Here is a 17,977-nt window from a genome sequence, read left to right as displayed (position 1 = left end):
GAGCAGGAGTTTGGCTCCCTCCTCACTTCTTCCCCACATTCCAACACGTCACTATGTAATATATATGTGGTGCTATATAAAGATAAGCAAGAGTTGCCTCTACGGGTGCCTGGGATCATGTTAGTCAACTGGAAAGAGCTGCTAATCCTCCTGAGTTCAGCCCTGGACTGGCAATCTGTAGATTCTGGTAAATGCCAAAGGGGCTGCTCTCAATTTCCAGTCACTATTTATTGGGGCCGTTGGGTCTCTGTCTGTGTACATGAAATGCCAGGGTTTATTTGAATCTCAGTTTGGATCTACCCGAGTCCCAACTTCCGACCTGCAAGTCTGTACCAGGCCTAACTGTATGCAGGGCTGCTCCATTCTGTCTCATCCATGACCCCAACTCTTCACTTGCTATTATTTATAGACTTGTGCCTGTCACTCTTGTGATGTTGGAGATGGACAGGTTGAACGTGGCATATATATAATATATATATATATATATATATATATATATATATATATATATATATATATATATATATATATATATACTATATATATTAATGAACATGTTTTGGCTGGAAAAGGAAGAGTTTCAGTGTATGCGGTGAACAAATTGTCAGCCCATGTCTCACGGATATTGATGTTTGTCACGTGTGGCTGGGTGCATTGATGTTTGTCACGTGTGTGGCAGTGGTTCCCAAACTGTGGGGCTCCCCCCCTCCGGGGTGACGTGGAGCAGTGGGGCAGTGGGTGCTCATTCCACGTAAGAGTTAGATTTGTAATAAATCCCTATTTGTCCTCCCGTATACTCATCCAGCCCACTTTAAAGAACAATTAGGGTGAGGTTAATAGTAAATTGTTCTGGACATTCTGAATAAATCAACATTTCCCCTACATCTGTAAATTTATGAGCTATGTTGGCGATGACCAAAGATTGGACCTGAAAGGAGGGTTTGAGCCTGACAAACACTGAATAACACCTGAATAACAAGTACCTGAATAACAAGTACCTACCTGTATGGCCTCCATGCGTTCTCCATCCATTTCCCTATATTTTGCGCATTGCAATCATGACTGAGGCTTTTGGACTAACTGTATTTTCTAGGTCTGTACCTTTATATAACAACTGTGCATTGCAGAAAAGGAAATATGTTGACAATTAAAGGAGTAATAAAATATAAGGCAAAACTCTCTCTATAAGATACACAGCTGTCTCTCAGTCTCTCCCTCTCTCTCTCTCTCTCTCTCTATAATATAAACAGCTATCACTCAGTCTGTGCCAATACCCAGCAATTACCCATTGGCCCCAGACACATGGAGTTGAGGTGAGAGATGACCCCTCCTGAGCCTTGACTAATCAGCTTAATGAGGGGAGGGGGCTAACGACAGGAGGCAGAAAGAATCAGCAGAAGGTCATAGTGAGAGGGGGAGAGCCACAAGGAGAGGAGCTGATCATCTTTATAAGCAAGGAATGAAGGTTTGCCCATTGACACAATTATTGAGCCCGTGGAACTTCTACCTGTCTGGACGAGGGACAGTAAAGTTGGAGTGAACTTAAAAGATCCAGAAACTGGGAAAAGCAGAAGTGGAGGAATGAAGAAATATGGGAAGAGGTAGAAATTGAGGAGAGATGAAGATTTGTGTAATTAAAGCATAAGAAAGAAGAAAATTGTTTAAAAAGAAACAGAAGCATGTGAGCATAAAAGCAAGAGAATGGTAAAAAAAGAGATTAGAGAGAGAACAGGAGTAAGTCTGAGAGAGGAAAAAAAGCAGATTAAAGATCAGGATTAGGTGTCTTGCCTGAGCGCTCTATCCCCTCTGTCATGGGCAGAGTCTCAGGATCTCACTAAGAAGCGGCTATATTCCACTGGGACCTTTAGGAAGAAGCACCACTTCAAAAACAAGTACAGCCCTGATGGAACTGGAGACACGGTAGGTATATCAGTTTATGGTATTTTTGTACAGCAGTTTTGATGTAAGAGGAGGAAATGTTTCTGCAGGTTAGGCAGAGGTTGAACTGAAGCTTTATATCATCTGGATAGTTGCAGGTTGCTTACTTTGCTTCTTGAGGTTATTTGTAGCTCTTTTCAGATGTACAGAAGAGCAGTCAAAGTCCCATATGATGCTATGTAGGCCTGGAGCAAAATTAGGGTTAAGGCAAGATCACTGTAGGTTGTGTTTATGAAAGTAGAGTCCACAAGGGTCTTTAATTGGAGTGTATATCATATTGTTGGAGGCAATGCTCATCAATAATCCACCACAAAGACAATGGCCATTCATTAGTAGATAGAGCCAACTCGACAACAAAATTATGGAATTCACTTGCAAACTATCATTGCTTCATGAGTTGTAACCTATTTTATCACCTGTCCTAAGAATGTTCCAGTCTCCCATTCACTGGTCGGGTGGAGACACGGGGGATTATGGATTCTCTCCTTTCCCAGTACAATCCCTTCAATCTTTTTTTTTTTTTTTTCACATTCCCTAGTGCTATATTTAGGATTGTGACTCTTAACGTGTTGTGTCACAGAAGGATCCTTGTACCTAAGCCCGAGTGACTGACATGACCATTATGCAGAAGCCGAAATCCTGTGTGACCTTTAGAGGGATTTTTTTTTGAAGCGTATCGTGCTTGATAACACCTTTCCAATTATGTCCTGTATGAGCTCTATGGTTATATTTTCTTTGCTCATCTGTAAGTTATTAGGGTAGATGTCCCAAGGGGTGGGGCTAGCTGTCCTAGGCAGTAGATGGTCTGCCCAGTAGTCAGGTTGGGTGAGATTTAGGTTGAACACTTTCCTAGCTATTCTTGGATCTATAGCAGGAAGACTAATAGACAATGTTTTATTACAGTATTTCTGTAATTAGGGGTGCCCTGACCAAATATGCTGAACCACAAAGGAAACATTAACTGAAAACCATGGCATTTGGGTACATGTGGCATACGACTCTCCTGCAATCCCTTCATTCCAGGGCTTGTGAAAAACAATGCATAAAACTGTTTGGGAAAAGGGCCTTTATATTGTACTTTTAGAAGTCATATCTGGCTTTTGATGATGGTTCTGGTTTATTAGGAGGAAAACTACAGCTACAGTATTGCTCTGTTACATGTTCAGACATGGTTTCTTATTCTTAATCTCTACTCTCTTTACTTACATACTTTCAGCCATGCTTATTAAAATATCTGTGAATCATTTATCATTTTGATCTCTCTTCTGGCCAGCTGACTTCATTGGTTTCTAATCATTCAAGCCATGATCTCTATCCACTATTAAGCTCTGGAGTTTTATCGATGTCATGGATCAGTTGACCTCCTTACTTTTCCTCTCTAACCACCCCAGGTGGACGTCATCGTGTTCTTACTTGCTCTATTGCATATTTGTCCTTCTTTTACCAAAGATAGCTTGGACAGCCACCTTCCGAATTGGACTTGTTGGTCCCTGGACATGTGATCCATTGTTGGCCAAAGCTCTTCCTAAAGTGGCAGCTCAGCTGGCAATTTCTGACCTCAACAAAGATCCTTCCCTATCCTCTGGACTCTGGTTTGATTACTTATTATTGACTCAAAGATGTTCTACACCCCTTGCACTAGCTGCCTTCAGTCATATGGAAAATTCCGCAACTGCCTTTGTTGGCCCAGCCAACCCTGGATATTGCTCATCTGCAAGCCTGCTTGCAAAAGGCTGGAATAAACCAATGGTTTCCTGGTTATGCACTGGAGTCCTGAGCCCACTACCTTATCCTGTAGATGTTCTGTATGCTGTGTTTAAATTCTTCCACTGGGCTGGCGTAGCTATAGTCACTGGCCCTCAGGATCTTTGGATTGGGACTGGCATGGAACTTGCTACTGCACTCCGACGCTGGGGTATTCCAGTGGGACCTGTAATCATCATGGAAGAGGGAGCAGAAGGGCCAAAGGAAGCTCTGAAAAGAATCAAACGGAGACAAAGAGTGAAAGGTAAGACTACCCTAATCTTGATTTCATCTTCATTGACTACCTTTCATAATATTGCTATGGATGCTTCCATGTAAGTACTAACACCCTAATCCTCTGGTTGTCCTTTTATGATCTCCTTTTTTATCTTACTCATCTCTGTCTATTCTTTACTATAGTTGTGGTTATGTGCATGCATTCGGTTTTAATCGGTGGTGAGGACCAGCGCCGTCTACTGGAAGAGGCCCATGACATGAGACTGACAGATGGCTCAGTGGTCTTTATCCCTTATGATACCCTGCAGTTTAGTCTTCCATACAATCACTTGTTCCCTGTATTCACTAACAACACCAAGCTCCGGCGAGCATATGATGCTGTCCTTACCATCACTGCCTCCTCTGAACATGGAAACTTTTATGAAACCTTTGAGTATGCAAAAGCCAGACACAAGGTTCCACAAGATATTGACCCTAAAGAGGTACAACAAATATTGTATATGAGAGCCCCTTGACTCTATGGGACTCTCTATGGGGAATGTTAAAGGTTCTTTTTGTGTGTCACTGTGTGTAATTTTTCAGGGGAGGGACATAGTTCTGACTTCACCTATTTGTGCAAATTCTGCAGAAGAGGTACATAGTACCTTTGGACAGAAAAAGTAGATTCTCTCCTTCTACTCTATGTCACCCTACAAAGGACACTCAAGTCTCTCTCTGAATGTGTTTTAGATGGCATTTGTATGTTAACATTCTTTTGTACACCAGATTTTTAGATAATTTTATACATATGGGCAACTGGTTTATTTTGCCATTAAAGACCAGTTTTAAGTACACCTTTATAAATATACCCGGATACGGAAGTTTCTTCTGACTCCACATTTTAATTCAGCATTCTCTTCCATCCCTAGGTGTCTCCTCTGTTTGCCACAATATACAATTCAATCTACTTGCTTGGAGCTGCAGTCGACAGCTCATACCGAGCTACACAACGAGTGACATTATCTTCCACCACACGTCATGCAAAAAACATCCAGTTGGAAGGCTTTGGGTACCCAGTTAACCTCGATAATGACGGGGATTCACAGACCAACTTCGTCATCCTGGACTCAGATGGGGAGAGTAAAAGACTTTTCCCCGTGTATACTTTCCAGTCGGCCACGGGGGATCTCACTTTTCTCCGGGATATACATTTCCCTTATTCGTATCGAATTGGAACTGACTCTGACTGCTGGTTTGACCGGAGTACCATCTGTACTGGAGGTGAGGCCATAGGGAAAGGAATGACTACCCAAGAGAGAACTTGGAATGGTCTTTTATATTTAAAACAAAATAGTTTATCAGTGATCTTTACTTTTTCCTACTGTTTTTGAATTAAATGTTGAAGACTTTTCTTTCACTCCCGTAAACTGTCATGTGAGGGCAATGATGAACGTTAGATTTCCTGTTGCTCCCCACTTCATGCCGCCACCTGTGTCTTCTTGTCCAGCCTACTACTTGCTTTAAAGACTCCCTAATCTCTCCATAAGATACTTCTGCTTGTTCTAGCTTTTGTTAAGGACTTCTTTCTCTTCCTCATGTAAGCTCTGATCAGTGTATTCTATTTTAGCCCACTGCTTACATTAAAACCTTTGGGATCTTCCCAATGTAAGCTGCCATCAGAAGGTTCAAGTCCAGCCCACGGCTTGACTTACTGCTCGCTGTACATTGAAATAACAATGCTCTGTTTGGCCCACAGTTTGACATATCCCTTGTAGTGCATGAGTGATACTCAGACATCCTCTTATAGAGTTCTGTGACCGACCATATACTGTAAATGTTAATAGTAACATGAAAATTAAGTATTTTAAATCGTTTTAGAGAGGAATCACAGTTTGGGTCACAAGACGGAATGGTAGATACTTTACCCCAAGAATAAGCGTTATAGTTCAACACTGACATATATATGGCCACCATGGTTCTGCCCCTGATGTCTATCATCCCTACAATTGGTCCATCAGATTGGATAGGATTAAGGAGTCACACAAGTAAAAAAATTTCTCACAGCATTCTAAAAGTATGTAGGAATGGAGCCTGGACAAATTGATAGATTTTACAGCTCTAATGTAGAAAAGGCAAGTCTTTATAGTACTCTTATTCAAATAATCTACAGATCAGGAAACAAACTTAAAACACATGCTTTCCTAAACACAACTAACAGTATGAGGCCAAGGTAACGAATGATGATTAGTTTTTCAAATTTTTGAGGGTTCAACTGTCCAGCCACTCCACCTTTGCCCCAGCATTTTTGTTAGGTCCCAAAGAAAAGGCTCCTAAAAATCAAATATACAAATATATAAATATGTAATTTCAGTCACCCCCTATAAATACTGTGATTTCTTTATCTCTTTAGCATTTAGGCTGCCCTCCATTTGCTATTATGGGCCTTCCTATGAGGAGGTAGACCCACATTTGGGCACTTATGGTTTGATGCACAGACTGGAAACAGGCGATGACTGGCAGAAAGGGGTATTTATGCCAATGGAGATCATGGTAGTAGGCCCCAGTTCTAGGTTCCATCAATAAATTATAGCCCACATACCCTTGAACCATCCCTCTCTTTAAAAAAACCGAACAGGTGTAACAAGACTCTTATGGTGCATCATTTCTCCACAGGGGTGGATCCTGCCTATGTATTCCTGATCTTCATCCTTCTCTTCAGCTTTATACTCATTGGAGGATCTTTTGCGTGGTATATCAGGTACATAGCAAGATACAGGCTAATGAAATCACAACTGCAGTGAAGTCTGCTCCTGGTGTAGTAACTACTGGCAACCAGAGTGACCTTTGCATCTCAGCAGTAGTGTCATTTCTTCATAAAAGGTTGCCATGTTGCTTTGGGCTTCTAGACCAAGAGTAAAGTGAGAGAGAGAGGTTACAGCTTCCTATGGGCGTGGGTGAGGTCATGTGGTCACTGTATATATATATATATATATATATATATATAGTAGTCCAATGAAAGCACTCACGGCATTGACCATCAAGTATATATCAAAGTATTTTTATTCTATGGTGCACCATGCACGAATAAAAATACTTTGATAAATACTTGATGGTCAATGCCGTGAGTGCTTTCATTGGACTACTATTGATGAATTTGGTTAGCACCCGGCAAACAACTTATTGAATGGTGAGTGCCAATTTATTCTACATATATATATAGCAGGAGATATGTCCTGTGGATGAGACCCTTCAGACCTCCAAGTTGCCTTTGAGGTTTAATCTTTGGTCAGGCCCCTTCTTAGCTTAGAAGAAGTTTCAGATATAGAGAAATAGCTTGGATTTTTGGATTTTTCAACCAGTGCACAGAGCAGTGTCCAGGGGTGGGTGTAAGTGCTAGAATGATCGCTAAGGGGAGAGTTCTTGCTCCAATGGGATCTGAAATACCCTCCCTATACGTATAATAGTGTTTGGGCTTATATGTGTGTATTGTCCCACTGTATTTATTAGTCATTGTTGACTCTTATGCTTCTGTTCTCTAGGCGTCGCATTTACTATACAAAACTTGCAAAGGGGCCCAATAAAATATTCCTTACCATGGAGGACCTGACATTTATTCATTCTCATAGCAGAAAGGTAATAACCATAGCTTTTGTTGGGTGGTAAGGATGCAAAGCAATAAGAACAGAGCAATAAGAAATGTCTTCCTCTTCAGAAACTGGTGGAAGAGAGCAGGTCAAGCCTGTTGGGGAGGAGCGTCAGTGACATGCGGACACCTCGGCATTCGTTATCAGGAAAGAGTATGGCAGCTCCCACGCCGCACAACACAAACATTGGGGTTTTTGAGGTACCACAGATTGTTGTATCATAGTAACATACTTTAGGTGTTGAAAGCCCCCTATCAAGTAATAACATAAGTAAAGGAAGCATTATTGATATCCATGACATAGTCTGCTTTCAAAGTGTTTGCCATGGAGGGTTCCAACTGAAATATGCTGACACTGTCCACAGGGGGACTGGGTTTGGCTGAAAAAATTCCCTGGTGAGAAACACGGAGACCTCCGTCCAGCTACAAAAAATGTCTTCTGCAAAGTAAGTGAGTGAACAGCCTTCAAAGAGATGTTGACCTTCCCGAGGTACAGAAATACTCTTTTTAATATACCCGGTCAAGCATTGCCACTCAAAGAGTAACTTGGTTTTCCTCCATGTCTTGTACCACTTAGCTCCGTGCGCTCCGAAATGAGAATGTAAACCTGTATCTTGGACTCTTTGATGACATTGGCGTAATAGGTGTGGTGTCAGAACACTGCTCTCGGGGCAGCCTGGAGGACCTCATCCAGAACCAGGACATGAAGTTAGACTGGATGTTCAAATCTTCTCTTCTGCTTGATCTCATCAAGGTAAGAAGGCTAAAAATATGTACATTCATGGACACGAGTGAAGCAAAAACTCAAAATAAAGGCATTTGAGGGAGCAATGGAGTCATCATTTTCCGTGGTTGGCTATGTTGCACTCTGACTGTTGCTGTATCTGAAACATAGATACAAAGTCATTTACATCTAGTGCTCACTGGACACACAGAAGTGAAAAAGTGTAGCTGTTGAATCAACATCCAGAAATAGGTAGAGTTCCATGCTAGGTTCAGTAGAAGAGGACTGAAGCTCTAAAACAGGGCTATTCAACCCAAAACCCATATAAGGTCCTACTTGAAATCTAAATTAGGAATTAAGAAGTTTGTTATCTTTATGGACAGCAATTATAATGAAAAATATTAAGAGTTAGAAACCTGGCAGCTACTGAAGTGGGTTCTTCTTTTCTTTCTCATGTACAGGGTCTGAAATTCCTCCATCATCGCGAGCTTACTCATGGCCACCTTAAGTCACGCAACTGTGTTGTAGATGGAAGATTTGTCCTTAAAGTAACTGATTTTGGCATGAACGAGCTCTATGATGCTCAAAGACTGCCCTCAATTCAACTCCAGCCTGAGGGTAAACCAGCATCAGTGTATAAGTGATATACTGTATGTAGTAGTATTACTAGACTTCTTTCCACACACGCATATATGCCACTGCACCACAACAAATGCAGTACAAAAAAACCTCCTGTTTATTCTGACCAAGATCTGTCCTTTCAGACCTGTTCTGGACAGCCCCTGAACTCCTCCGAGATGCTACACTCTGCCGAAGAGGTACCTACAGAGGCGATATCTACAGTTGTGCCATAATAATGCAAGAAGTTGTTGTACGGGGGCCTCCATACTGTATGCTGGAAGCCACAGCTGATGGTACGTAACACATCTCATTCCTTCTTCTCTCTTGTCAGTGTTCAATTTGCCGCATTTTCTTCCTGTTCCCCGCAACTGCATATAGTTTTGATATACCTCACCCTGTAGTTAATTATCTGAAATTTTCCAAGCTAGCTTGACCCTTATCCTTTGTATCACCCTATGTATCCTTTCCTCGTCTCACATTTGTCTGTTTTGCTTTAGGTTGTACTCTTTATTTCTCTTCCCAGAAATAATACGGAAAGTTTTACGTCCACCACCTCTGTGTCGCCCATCAGTCTCTCTGGACCAGGCCCCACCTGAATGTATCCAGCTAATGAAGCTCTGTTGGAGTGAGCAGCCTGAAAGAAGGCCCACAATAGATCAAATATTTGACCAGGTTGCTACAAGAATAGACAACTTTGCCTCTGCCATTCTGCCTAGATTAACTCAAGGGATCACTCTGATTGTGTTTTTGTTATACCTGTGGCTGGAAGTAAAAGTCTTCCACAGTTGCACTTAGTACCAGGGAGTACTTAGGCTGGCACAGGTTTTCATTCAGGCTGTAAAGTGAGTTGTTGTTGCTGATCCTTCGACATTGTGTTTAGGATAGAGTAATACCCTATTTGCTGAGCAAACTACAGACTTTTGCTTCTGAAGGAAACTGAAACGGCAACTTGAGCCAATGACCCTCTGTGGGAGTTGAAATATGTATGAAAATAATAAATGACAGGTGGTCAACTACTCTATATATATTCTTATTCTCAGATTATTCCACACATTGTCTATTGGATCAATGTGTAAAGCAGGTTGTGGTAGAAATATTCTTTACTGTTGTAGGAACCAATGACCTATTTGTGTCCATTGCCACCCACCCATAGGGAGTGTATATGATTCGTTCATTGTTTCACAATAAAAATGGATTTTCGAGGATTCTTTTTAATGACATGACTTCTTCTCTGTTTCTGCTTCTTTGTCCCCCCCCCTGTCTGTCCCTTATATTTCCCACTCTGACCGTGACCCCTTTATTTCGTTTTTTTTTTAACAAGTTTAAAAATATAAACCGTGGCCGCAAGACAAATATTATTGATTCAATGCTCAGGATGCTGGAGCAGTATTCCAGTAACCTTGAAGACCTTATTCGAGAGAGGACAGAGGAACTGGAGGTGGAAAAGCAAAAAACAGATAAACTCCTTACACAGATGCTCCCACCGTGAGTGAATAGAATGTTTTTAGAATTGATGGGCCTTTATTTCTGTAGGGTTTCTTTATTTTTCTAGTCTGCCCTTCTTAGCCTACTATGTTCTCCCTATCATTCAATTCTCCTCTTTGCTCTTGCCCCTTGCAGGTCAGTAGCAGAATCTCTAAAGACAGGCACACCAGTGGAGCCAGAACATTTTGATGAAGTCACCATATATTTCAGTGATATTGTTGGGTTCACCACCATCTCCTCTCTCAGTGACCCCATTGAAGTTGTTGACCTCCTCAATGACCTGTATACACTTTTTGATGCAATTATTGGTTCCCATGATGTCTACAAGGTGAGAGAGAGCTCACTCTATCCCTTTTCCTTAGAACCACTTTCCCTCTACATATTGGTGACTACAAGATCTTTTTGGCCTAGGTGGAAACTATTGGTGATGCTTACATGGTGGCCTCTGGTCTTCCAAAAACAAATGGTAATCGTCATGCAGCAGAGATTGCCAACATGTCCTTGGATATTCTCAGTTCAGTGGGATCCTTCAAGATGAGGCATATGCCTGATGTTCCAGTCCGGATTCGGATTGGACTACATTCTGGTAAGAAGGGCTATACGCATAAGAACCTTCCAAATCTCTTGGAAACAACTTCTCCTATGTTTTTTTCTGCTTTTGATTTCAGAATCTTTTCCATTATTTACTTATAGGTCCATGTGTTGCTGGCGTGGTTGGACTCACAATGCCTCGATACTGCCTCTTTGGCGACACTGTAAACACAGCTTCACGTATGGAATCCACAGGACTTCGTAAGTGGATTTTAACATTCCATAAATCTCCATTATTTATTTCATAAATAGGCCTGGCTAGGTCAAGTCTGTCCAGCTGGAGGCCCATTGACCAGATGTGGCCTACTAAGAAATTTTATAGCTCTCAGTCTATGGTCTGAACTATGTATTAATTAGAAAGAAACATTTGATTGATTATTATGACACTAACATTTTCTGCTCTATTTTTAGCATATCGAGTTCATGTAAATCTTAGTACAGTGACGATTTTACACTCTTTGAAAGAGGGATACCGGTTTGACGTCAGGGGCAAGACTGAGCTCAAGGTAGGCCCAGTGTTGTCCATAGCAATATAACCTATGAAATCTATGTCTGTTCATTCTTCTGTCTGTTCCCCTGTTGTAATCACTATACATAACTGGATTTATACAATTGTAGGGTAAAGGTATAGAAGACACTTACTGGCTTGTAGGAAAGGAAGGATTTACTAAACCTCTCCCAACACCACCCGATGTTCTTCCAGGGTAAGGACTTTCATTAGTTATAACCAATCATAAGTTTCGATGGTCTGTCTTGATGCTGTGGGTTTCTCTAGTTCTTTAAGTGACAAAATAAAATAAATAATACTGTATCAACATATTGTACTCCTCAATGTATTTTACAAAGAGTGAAATATCTTATCTTATGGAGAACAGATACTATAACTAAAGATCTATCCTTCCCCCATCCATTTGGATATGTAAAACTGGGTAGAAAATCAAATTTTGTCCTTGGATGAATTATATATTTTTGAATCTGAACTGTAGTGGAGATATGAGCTTAGCTGGTTGCAAGAATTTGGCGATTACTGTAGCTATTGCAACTAGATTCTAGAACCAGTGAGGTCAACAAAAAAGCAGATCTTTCCATGGGGAGGCTGATTCAATAGTTTGACCTAATGATTGGATCATAATGGGCACCTATGCAGATCCATCAGAAGACTACCACAACAACAGCATGATGAGATGGTTGTATAAAAGGATTTTCTAACCTGCCCAATAGATACTTTGATGGTTTCTGGAAAGATATCAGTCAGACAATGTGTTGGTTTGGCACCATGCATAGGCCAATAAATGACAGACTTGGTCTGACAGGACTGAGTCAGCTTTTATATAGTCTTTTCTAGTCAACTTAACATAAAAACAAACAAAAGAAATCAAGGAGGACTGCCATTATTATAGAAAATATCCCGTACTTTTTGAATAATAGAACCATCAACATAAAGGTTGCTAAATTATTTTAAAAAAAAGTATTTCACAGGAAAGATCAACTGCCCGACTAGCCATGAATGTTAAAATGGCAGTTGGGAACCAGTCTGGAACATCAATCTTTGCCACCGTTATTCTATCATTACTGTGGGATTGGCCATACACAAACAAACACATTTACTGGTGCAAGAAACAATTGCAACAATGACCTAGATACTTGATGTTTATCTATGCTCCTCAGCACATACTCATTAAACCTAAATGTCAAGTGCTCCCACTTTTCTGAATGAGGTGCCAGATGAAAAACAAAAGGGACACAGAAGCTAGGGAGCATTGGTATTAATACCTGCTGGGAGAACATATTACTTTTAGAGTTCCCTTTGAATGTTACACCCGCACATGTGACTTCACAATTGAAATTGTACATTTGGACCGACACTGACACAACAAAATCGTGAACAATTTACTATGGACCAAAATTAGAGTCCACTTTGGTAAACTGCACAAAAGATGTGGGGCACCCAACTTTGTAATCTTGCACTTTGCACCTGTCTTATAAATGAGCCCTACTTTTCTCAAACATGAAGTGCTGAAGAATGAAGAGATTGATATTTTAGACCAGTGATCCCCTACCAGTGACTCACGAGCAACACAATGCTCACTAACCCCTTGAACGTTGCTTCCAATGGCCTCAAAGCAGGAGCTTATTTTTGAATTCCTGGCTTGGAGGCAAGTTTTGGTTGTATAAAAACCAGGAGTACAGTGTAGTGCCAAACAGAGTCTCCTGTAGGCTGCCAGTCCACATAAGGGCTACCAAATATCCAATCACAGCCCTTATTGGGTATCATTGAGGAACTTTGTTCATGCTTGTGTTGCTCCCCAACTCTGCATTTGAATGTGGCTCACAAGTAAAAAGTGGTTGGGGAACCTTGTTTTAGACAATGGGAGACTGACCTGCATTTATTTATCTGATTCCTTGTTTCTCTTCTCTACAGGGGCAGTAACCATGGTATCAGCTTGGAAGAGATACCAACGGAAAGGCGAAAGAGACTTGACAAGGGAAAGAAAGCTGACCAGAAAAAAAACAAATGAAGTGATTGAGCCTCCTTCAACTTCTAAAGATCTAGAGCTCTGGAGAAGGAACCAGACACAGGACTCAATACAGTTTGGGACAAAGGGAAAAGGAAATGTAGAAAGTTAATCGTTGGACATTGAACGTACCTCTTGTTTAGGTAGTTTCAGCCAGAACATTGCCACTCCCCCCCCCTTAAAACGAATTTCTTATATATGACGTTCTTGTAGCTCGAGTACAACAGAAGACATTATTCCACGTGTGGGTTAGAGGCCACACTGGGAACCTCTGCTTACCACCAATGTCAAGATCTTTCACTTAGAACTTTTTATTGTTACTGAACAGTCTTCTTAAAGTCATGCTGAGGGAAAAGAAGACAAACTGTATTATGGGATCTCCTCTCACTTAACCTCCTATTTAGCTTATTCATTTGCTGGGGTTGTCTAACAAGTGGACGGATGTCTTACTAATGAATGTCCCTTTCTCATGGATCCTGACTCACTGAATGAAAGGATGTGTTAGAGAAAACTACTGGTGGCATGTTTGGCAAATGGGATCTTGGAAAGACGATCTTCACAAAATTTACTGATGGATGGGGGAATTCAATTTTCTTTTTTTTTGTGTTAATTGGGGGTCATAAAATCAGAATTTGGCCAATAATCACTGTATTCTCAGCACGTTTGCTTAAGCTGGCCACCATGAGGAAAGACTATGGACTCCAGTGGTACATGGAGCCAAACACTAAAACCATAAATCCATCATATAAAAGCTCAGCAGGATTTTAAAGTATCCAGAGGAATTGCTTAGAGGACCATTACTGATGTGGCAGTTGCATATTCTATAAACAACCTCCTTTGTCATTTAGGATTCAATATGTCTGTTAGATATCAATAGTAAGTCTCTAGGATGTCATCATTCAATTTTTATTGACGGGGAAAAAAAGAAATGTTGGTCCTGTGTATAAAAAGGTTGGGATTAGTTTCTTGTGAATATACTACTGTAAATAAAAGTGACAGACTATTCAGATTAATTGTGTGAGTATGATTTCCATGTCTTGATATTCAAGTATGACATCCACGTCCGCTATTCTTGTGTCACTCTCTTTTCTCCTTCTGTGTTTCTCTTACTTGGCCATCACAGTGAGCTGGACATTATTTAGGTGCTAGTGTTGACTCCACAAATTATTTTTATAAGATCCTGACTTCATCCACTTCAAATTCATGCTCTCCTGCTATAACCGGGCTCTATCATTAGCCAAAGAACAATACTTCTCTTCTCTAATATCTACTATGTCCTCTAAACCACAGCAGCTGTTTGCCACATTTAACTCACTCCTATGCCCCCCTCCACCTATTAATGTTACAGCCCAAGACCTTGCTCATTTCTTTAATGAAAAAATCGATCTCATTAGGCTGAGCATACCGTCCGACAATAATCTCAGACCAACGTGCAGTCCACTCACATCTACTTTGCACTCCTTCACCCCTGCAACTCTAGATGAAGTTAGCAAACTTCTAGCCTGCTCAAAAGACGCGACCTGTTCCCTCGACCCCATACCCTCTTGCCTCCTCTATCCAATCTCTGATACATTCTCTCCTGCACTTACCCACCTATTTAATCTTTCACTCTCTACTGGTACCTTTCCATCATTATACAAACAAGCACTAATCACTCCTATCCTCAAAAAACCTTCCCTTGATCCCAGCTCTCCCACTAACTATCGACCGGTCTCCCTTCTTCCATTCACATCCAAATTACTAGAAAGGCTTGTATACAAACGCCTGATCCAGCATCTCACTCACAACTCCCTCCTCGACCCCTTGCAATCTGGCTTCCGCCCAACACACTCAACTGAAACTGCACTCACCAAAGTAACCAATGATCTTCTATTGGCAAAGTCTAAAGGTCACTATTCCATTCTAATCCTTCTAGATCTCTCTGCAGCCTTTGACACAGTTGACCACACACTCCTCCTTGACATTCTACACTCATCTGGCATTCGGGACACTGCTCTTTCATGGTTTACATCTTATCTGTCTGACCGTTCCTTTAAAGTTTCCTTCTCTAACTCCACTTCTACTACTTTCCCACTCTCTGTCGGAGTTCCTCAAGGCTCTGTTCTTGGCCCCCTGCTGTTCTCGCTCTATACAACTTCACTAGGAAAACGTATTCAGTCATTTGGACTTCAGTATCACCTTTATGCCAATGACACCCAACTCTACTTGTCTACTCCTGATCTTTCTAATTCTGTCCTTTCCCAAGTCACAGACTGTCTCTCTGCTGTCTCCTCCTGGATGTCACAGTGCCACCTGAAACTGAACCTTTCAGAAACAGAACTCATTATATTTCCTCCAAGATCTTCTCCTGTCCCTCAGATATCACTCACCATAAACAACACCACCTTTCATTCCACCACACAGGCTGCCTAGGAGTCATCTTAGACTCACATCTGTCTTTTTCACCTCACATTCAAACACTTGCAAAATCTTGCCGTATTCAACTGTGCAACATTGCTCGAATACGACCATATCTCAGTTCAGAATCAACTAAAACACTGATTCAGTCTCTCATCATCTCCCGCCTTGATTACAGCAACTTACTCCTCACAGGTATTCCAACAAGTCACCTTTCACAACTCCAATCTGTTCTAAACGCGGCCGTTAGACTCATTCATCTATCTCGCCGCTCAACATCAGCTGCTCCCATATGTATGTCCCTTCACTGGCTCCCAATCTCTTCTAGAATCAAGTTCAAATTAATTACACTCACATTCAAGGCCCTTACTAATGAATCCGCTCAATATATTTCATCTCTAATATCCAAATACTCTCCTTCACGAAACCTACGCTCTGCTTCTGATCTTCGCCTCACTTCTCCTCTGGTCACTTCTGCCCATTCTCACCTACAAGACTTCTCTCGGGCTTCTGCTTTTCTCTGGAACTCTCTGCCACAAGTTGTCAGACTTTCTCCTTCTTTCCAAACTTTCAAGCGCTCCTTAAAGACCCACCTGTTTAAAGAGGCCTATTCGATGTACCTTAATTAATCATTGCTGTATCAAAAATTACAAAGTGTTTATATAATCCTAATGTCTCAATTGTACCCTAACCTTTTAGTTTGTAAACTCTGGTTACAGCAAGGAGGACATGACGGATTGGTATGTAGTTTTTCTAGGTAAGTGAGAAAGTAACGCCAGAGTGACAACATTTTTCTTTGTCTATAGGTCGAGGTGAGGCTGTGGCTTAGTTGGTTATAGAGCCTGTCTAGTAAACAGGAGATACTGAGTTTGAATCTCAGCATTGTCTTTATTTTCATGATTTTATTACTTATTTACTACTCTATTTAAATAGCGCTGACCTATTCCACAGTTCCTACAGAGATCTTACGCCACTCAATTTAGTTCCGGCCCCAGTGAAACAGACGTATTCTTTTTGTAGATCCCATTTTGCTTAATTGGGTACAAACTGACCAACTGAACAGTTGCCTGAAAGGTCAGATCAGATGTTTGGCCATGAAACCTATCTTAGCAGAAACATTAACTTTGGAGGGATTGTATTCATCTGATGGAGATCTGGAGATCAAGTGAGACTTAATGAAATGCTGTGGATTTTAATGAATATGCTTGTTATATATATAATTCTGAAGAAAATGGTATTTATTGCAATATATGGACAATATCTGTTTTGTTTAAAGGGGAGAACATATTTGTAAGAGCTCTGAGTTGTGTGTACTTTCCTATAAGCTTCTTGCAGCAAATGTCTTATTGTCCTTAATCAATTAATATGGGTGGGAGGGCCCCTTTGTCATTAAATACCACTCACCATTAGAACTTTGTTATCTAAACCAGGGCTGTCCAACTGGAGGCTGAATATGGTCCTGTCCAATGGATCTGCAGAAGTCTTTGTATACATAATTTTTTTAATACAATCCGGCAGACAACCTTGAAATATGAGGAATTATTGCCCAACTCTATACAGAATGTTAGACTGCACTGATTGGAACAATGAAGCTTTTAAAGTCATCTCGCTGTGAACAGGATTTGAACCTGTGCAGGGAAACCCCATTGGATTTCGAGTCCAACGCCTTAACCACTCGGCCATCACAGCCACCTGTATTGATTCGTCACCGAATCTTTTGAGATAATTGGGGGGTCATTTAGCAAGAAGAATTTATGGGTAAAATCAAAATTTGACCATCACAGTAATCACTATATTCTCAGCACTTTTTATGCTTAAAGCATAAGTAAACCTTCAAAATAAGTGAGTTTAAAATTGATGAGGGTGCAGTTCTAAGAACCTTTGTAGTTTACATTCTTTATATATTTTCTTTCAATTCCAAGATATTAAGTGATACATGTACTGTTAATATGAATGAATTATGTTACAACAGCGCCACCTGCTGGTCAGTTTCCCACCAGTCTGACCAGCAAGTAGTCAAGGAAGTTGTCAGGAGAAAGAAAGAGGCTGATGTTCTTCTGCTTAGGAAAGATGTGAGAAAGGTTTCTAATTTTATTCCTAAGC

At 40.9% G+C, this 17,977-nt stretch overlaps 1 protein-coding gene and 1 non-coding gene across 4 annotated transcripts; one reads left to right on the top strand and one right to left on the bottom strand.

The window, feature by feature from the left end:
* Positions 1-556: 556 nt before the first annotated feature.
* gucy2d.S (guanylate cyclase 2D, membrane (retina-specific) S homeolog) lies at positions 557-14,490 on the top strand. 3 transcript variants are annotated; one of them, XM_041588945.1, is made up of 19 exons: positions 557-1,920; positions 3,330-3,946; positions 4,102-4,400; positions 4,827-5,178; positions 6,571-6,655; positions 7,437-7,530; positions 7,610-7,741; positions 7,906-7,986; positions 8,118-8,294; positions 8,726-8,882; positions 9,029-9,178; positions 9,409-9,557; positions 10,207-10,370; positions 10,506-10,698; positions 10,782-10,956; positions 11,064-11,162; positions 11,373-11,467; positions 11,580-11,665; positions 13,384-14,490. In XM_041588945.1, the coding sequence occupies exons 1-19, from the start codon at positions 1,904-1,906 to the stop codon at positions 13,478-13,480; spliced, it is 3,219 nt and encodes a 1,072-aa protein (XP_041444879.1). In that variant the 5' UTR covers positions 557-1,903; the 3' UTR covers positions 13,481-14,490. The 3 variants fall into 3 exon arrangements, with proteins under 3 accessions (XP_041444879.1, XP_041444878.1, XP_018095185.1); XM_041588944.1 differs by having other exon boundaries at positions 3,212-3,946; XM_018239696.2 differs by lacking the exon at positions 557-1,920 and having other exon boundaries at positions 1,973-3,946.
* A 2,991-nt stretch (positions 14,491-17,481) lies between these two features.
* On the bottom strand, positions 17,482-17,563 carry trnas-cga. The gene has a single exon. It is a non-coding gene; the product is annotated as a tRNA-Ser (tRNA).
* Positions 17,564-17,977: the final 414 nt, after the last annotated feature.

This window comes from Xenopus laevis, chromosome 3S, assembly GCF_017654675.1.
Source record: "Xenopus laevis strain J_2021 chromosome 3S, Xenopus_laevis_v10.1, whole genome shotgun sequence".
In the NCBI taxonomy this organism is placed as follows: Eukaryota; Metazoa; Chordata; class Amphibia; order Anura; family Pipidae; genus Xenopus; species Xenopus laevis.
Note: the sequence above shows the minus strand (reverse complement) of the source record. Positions and strands in the feature narration are given on the sequence as shown.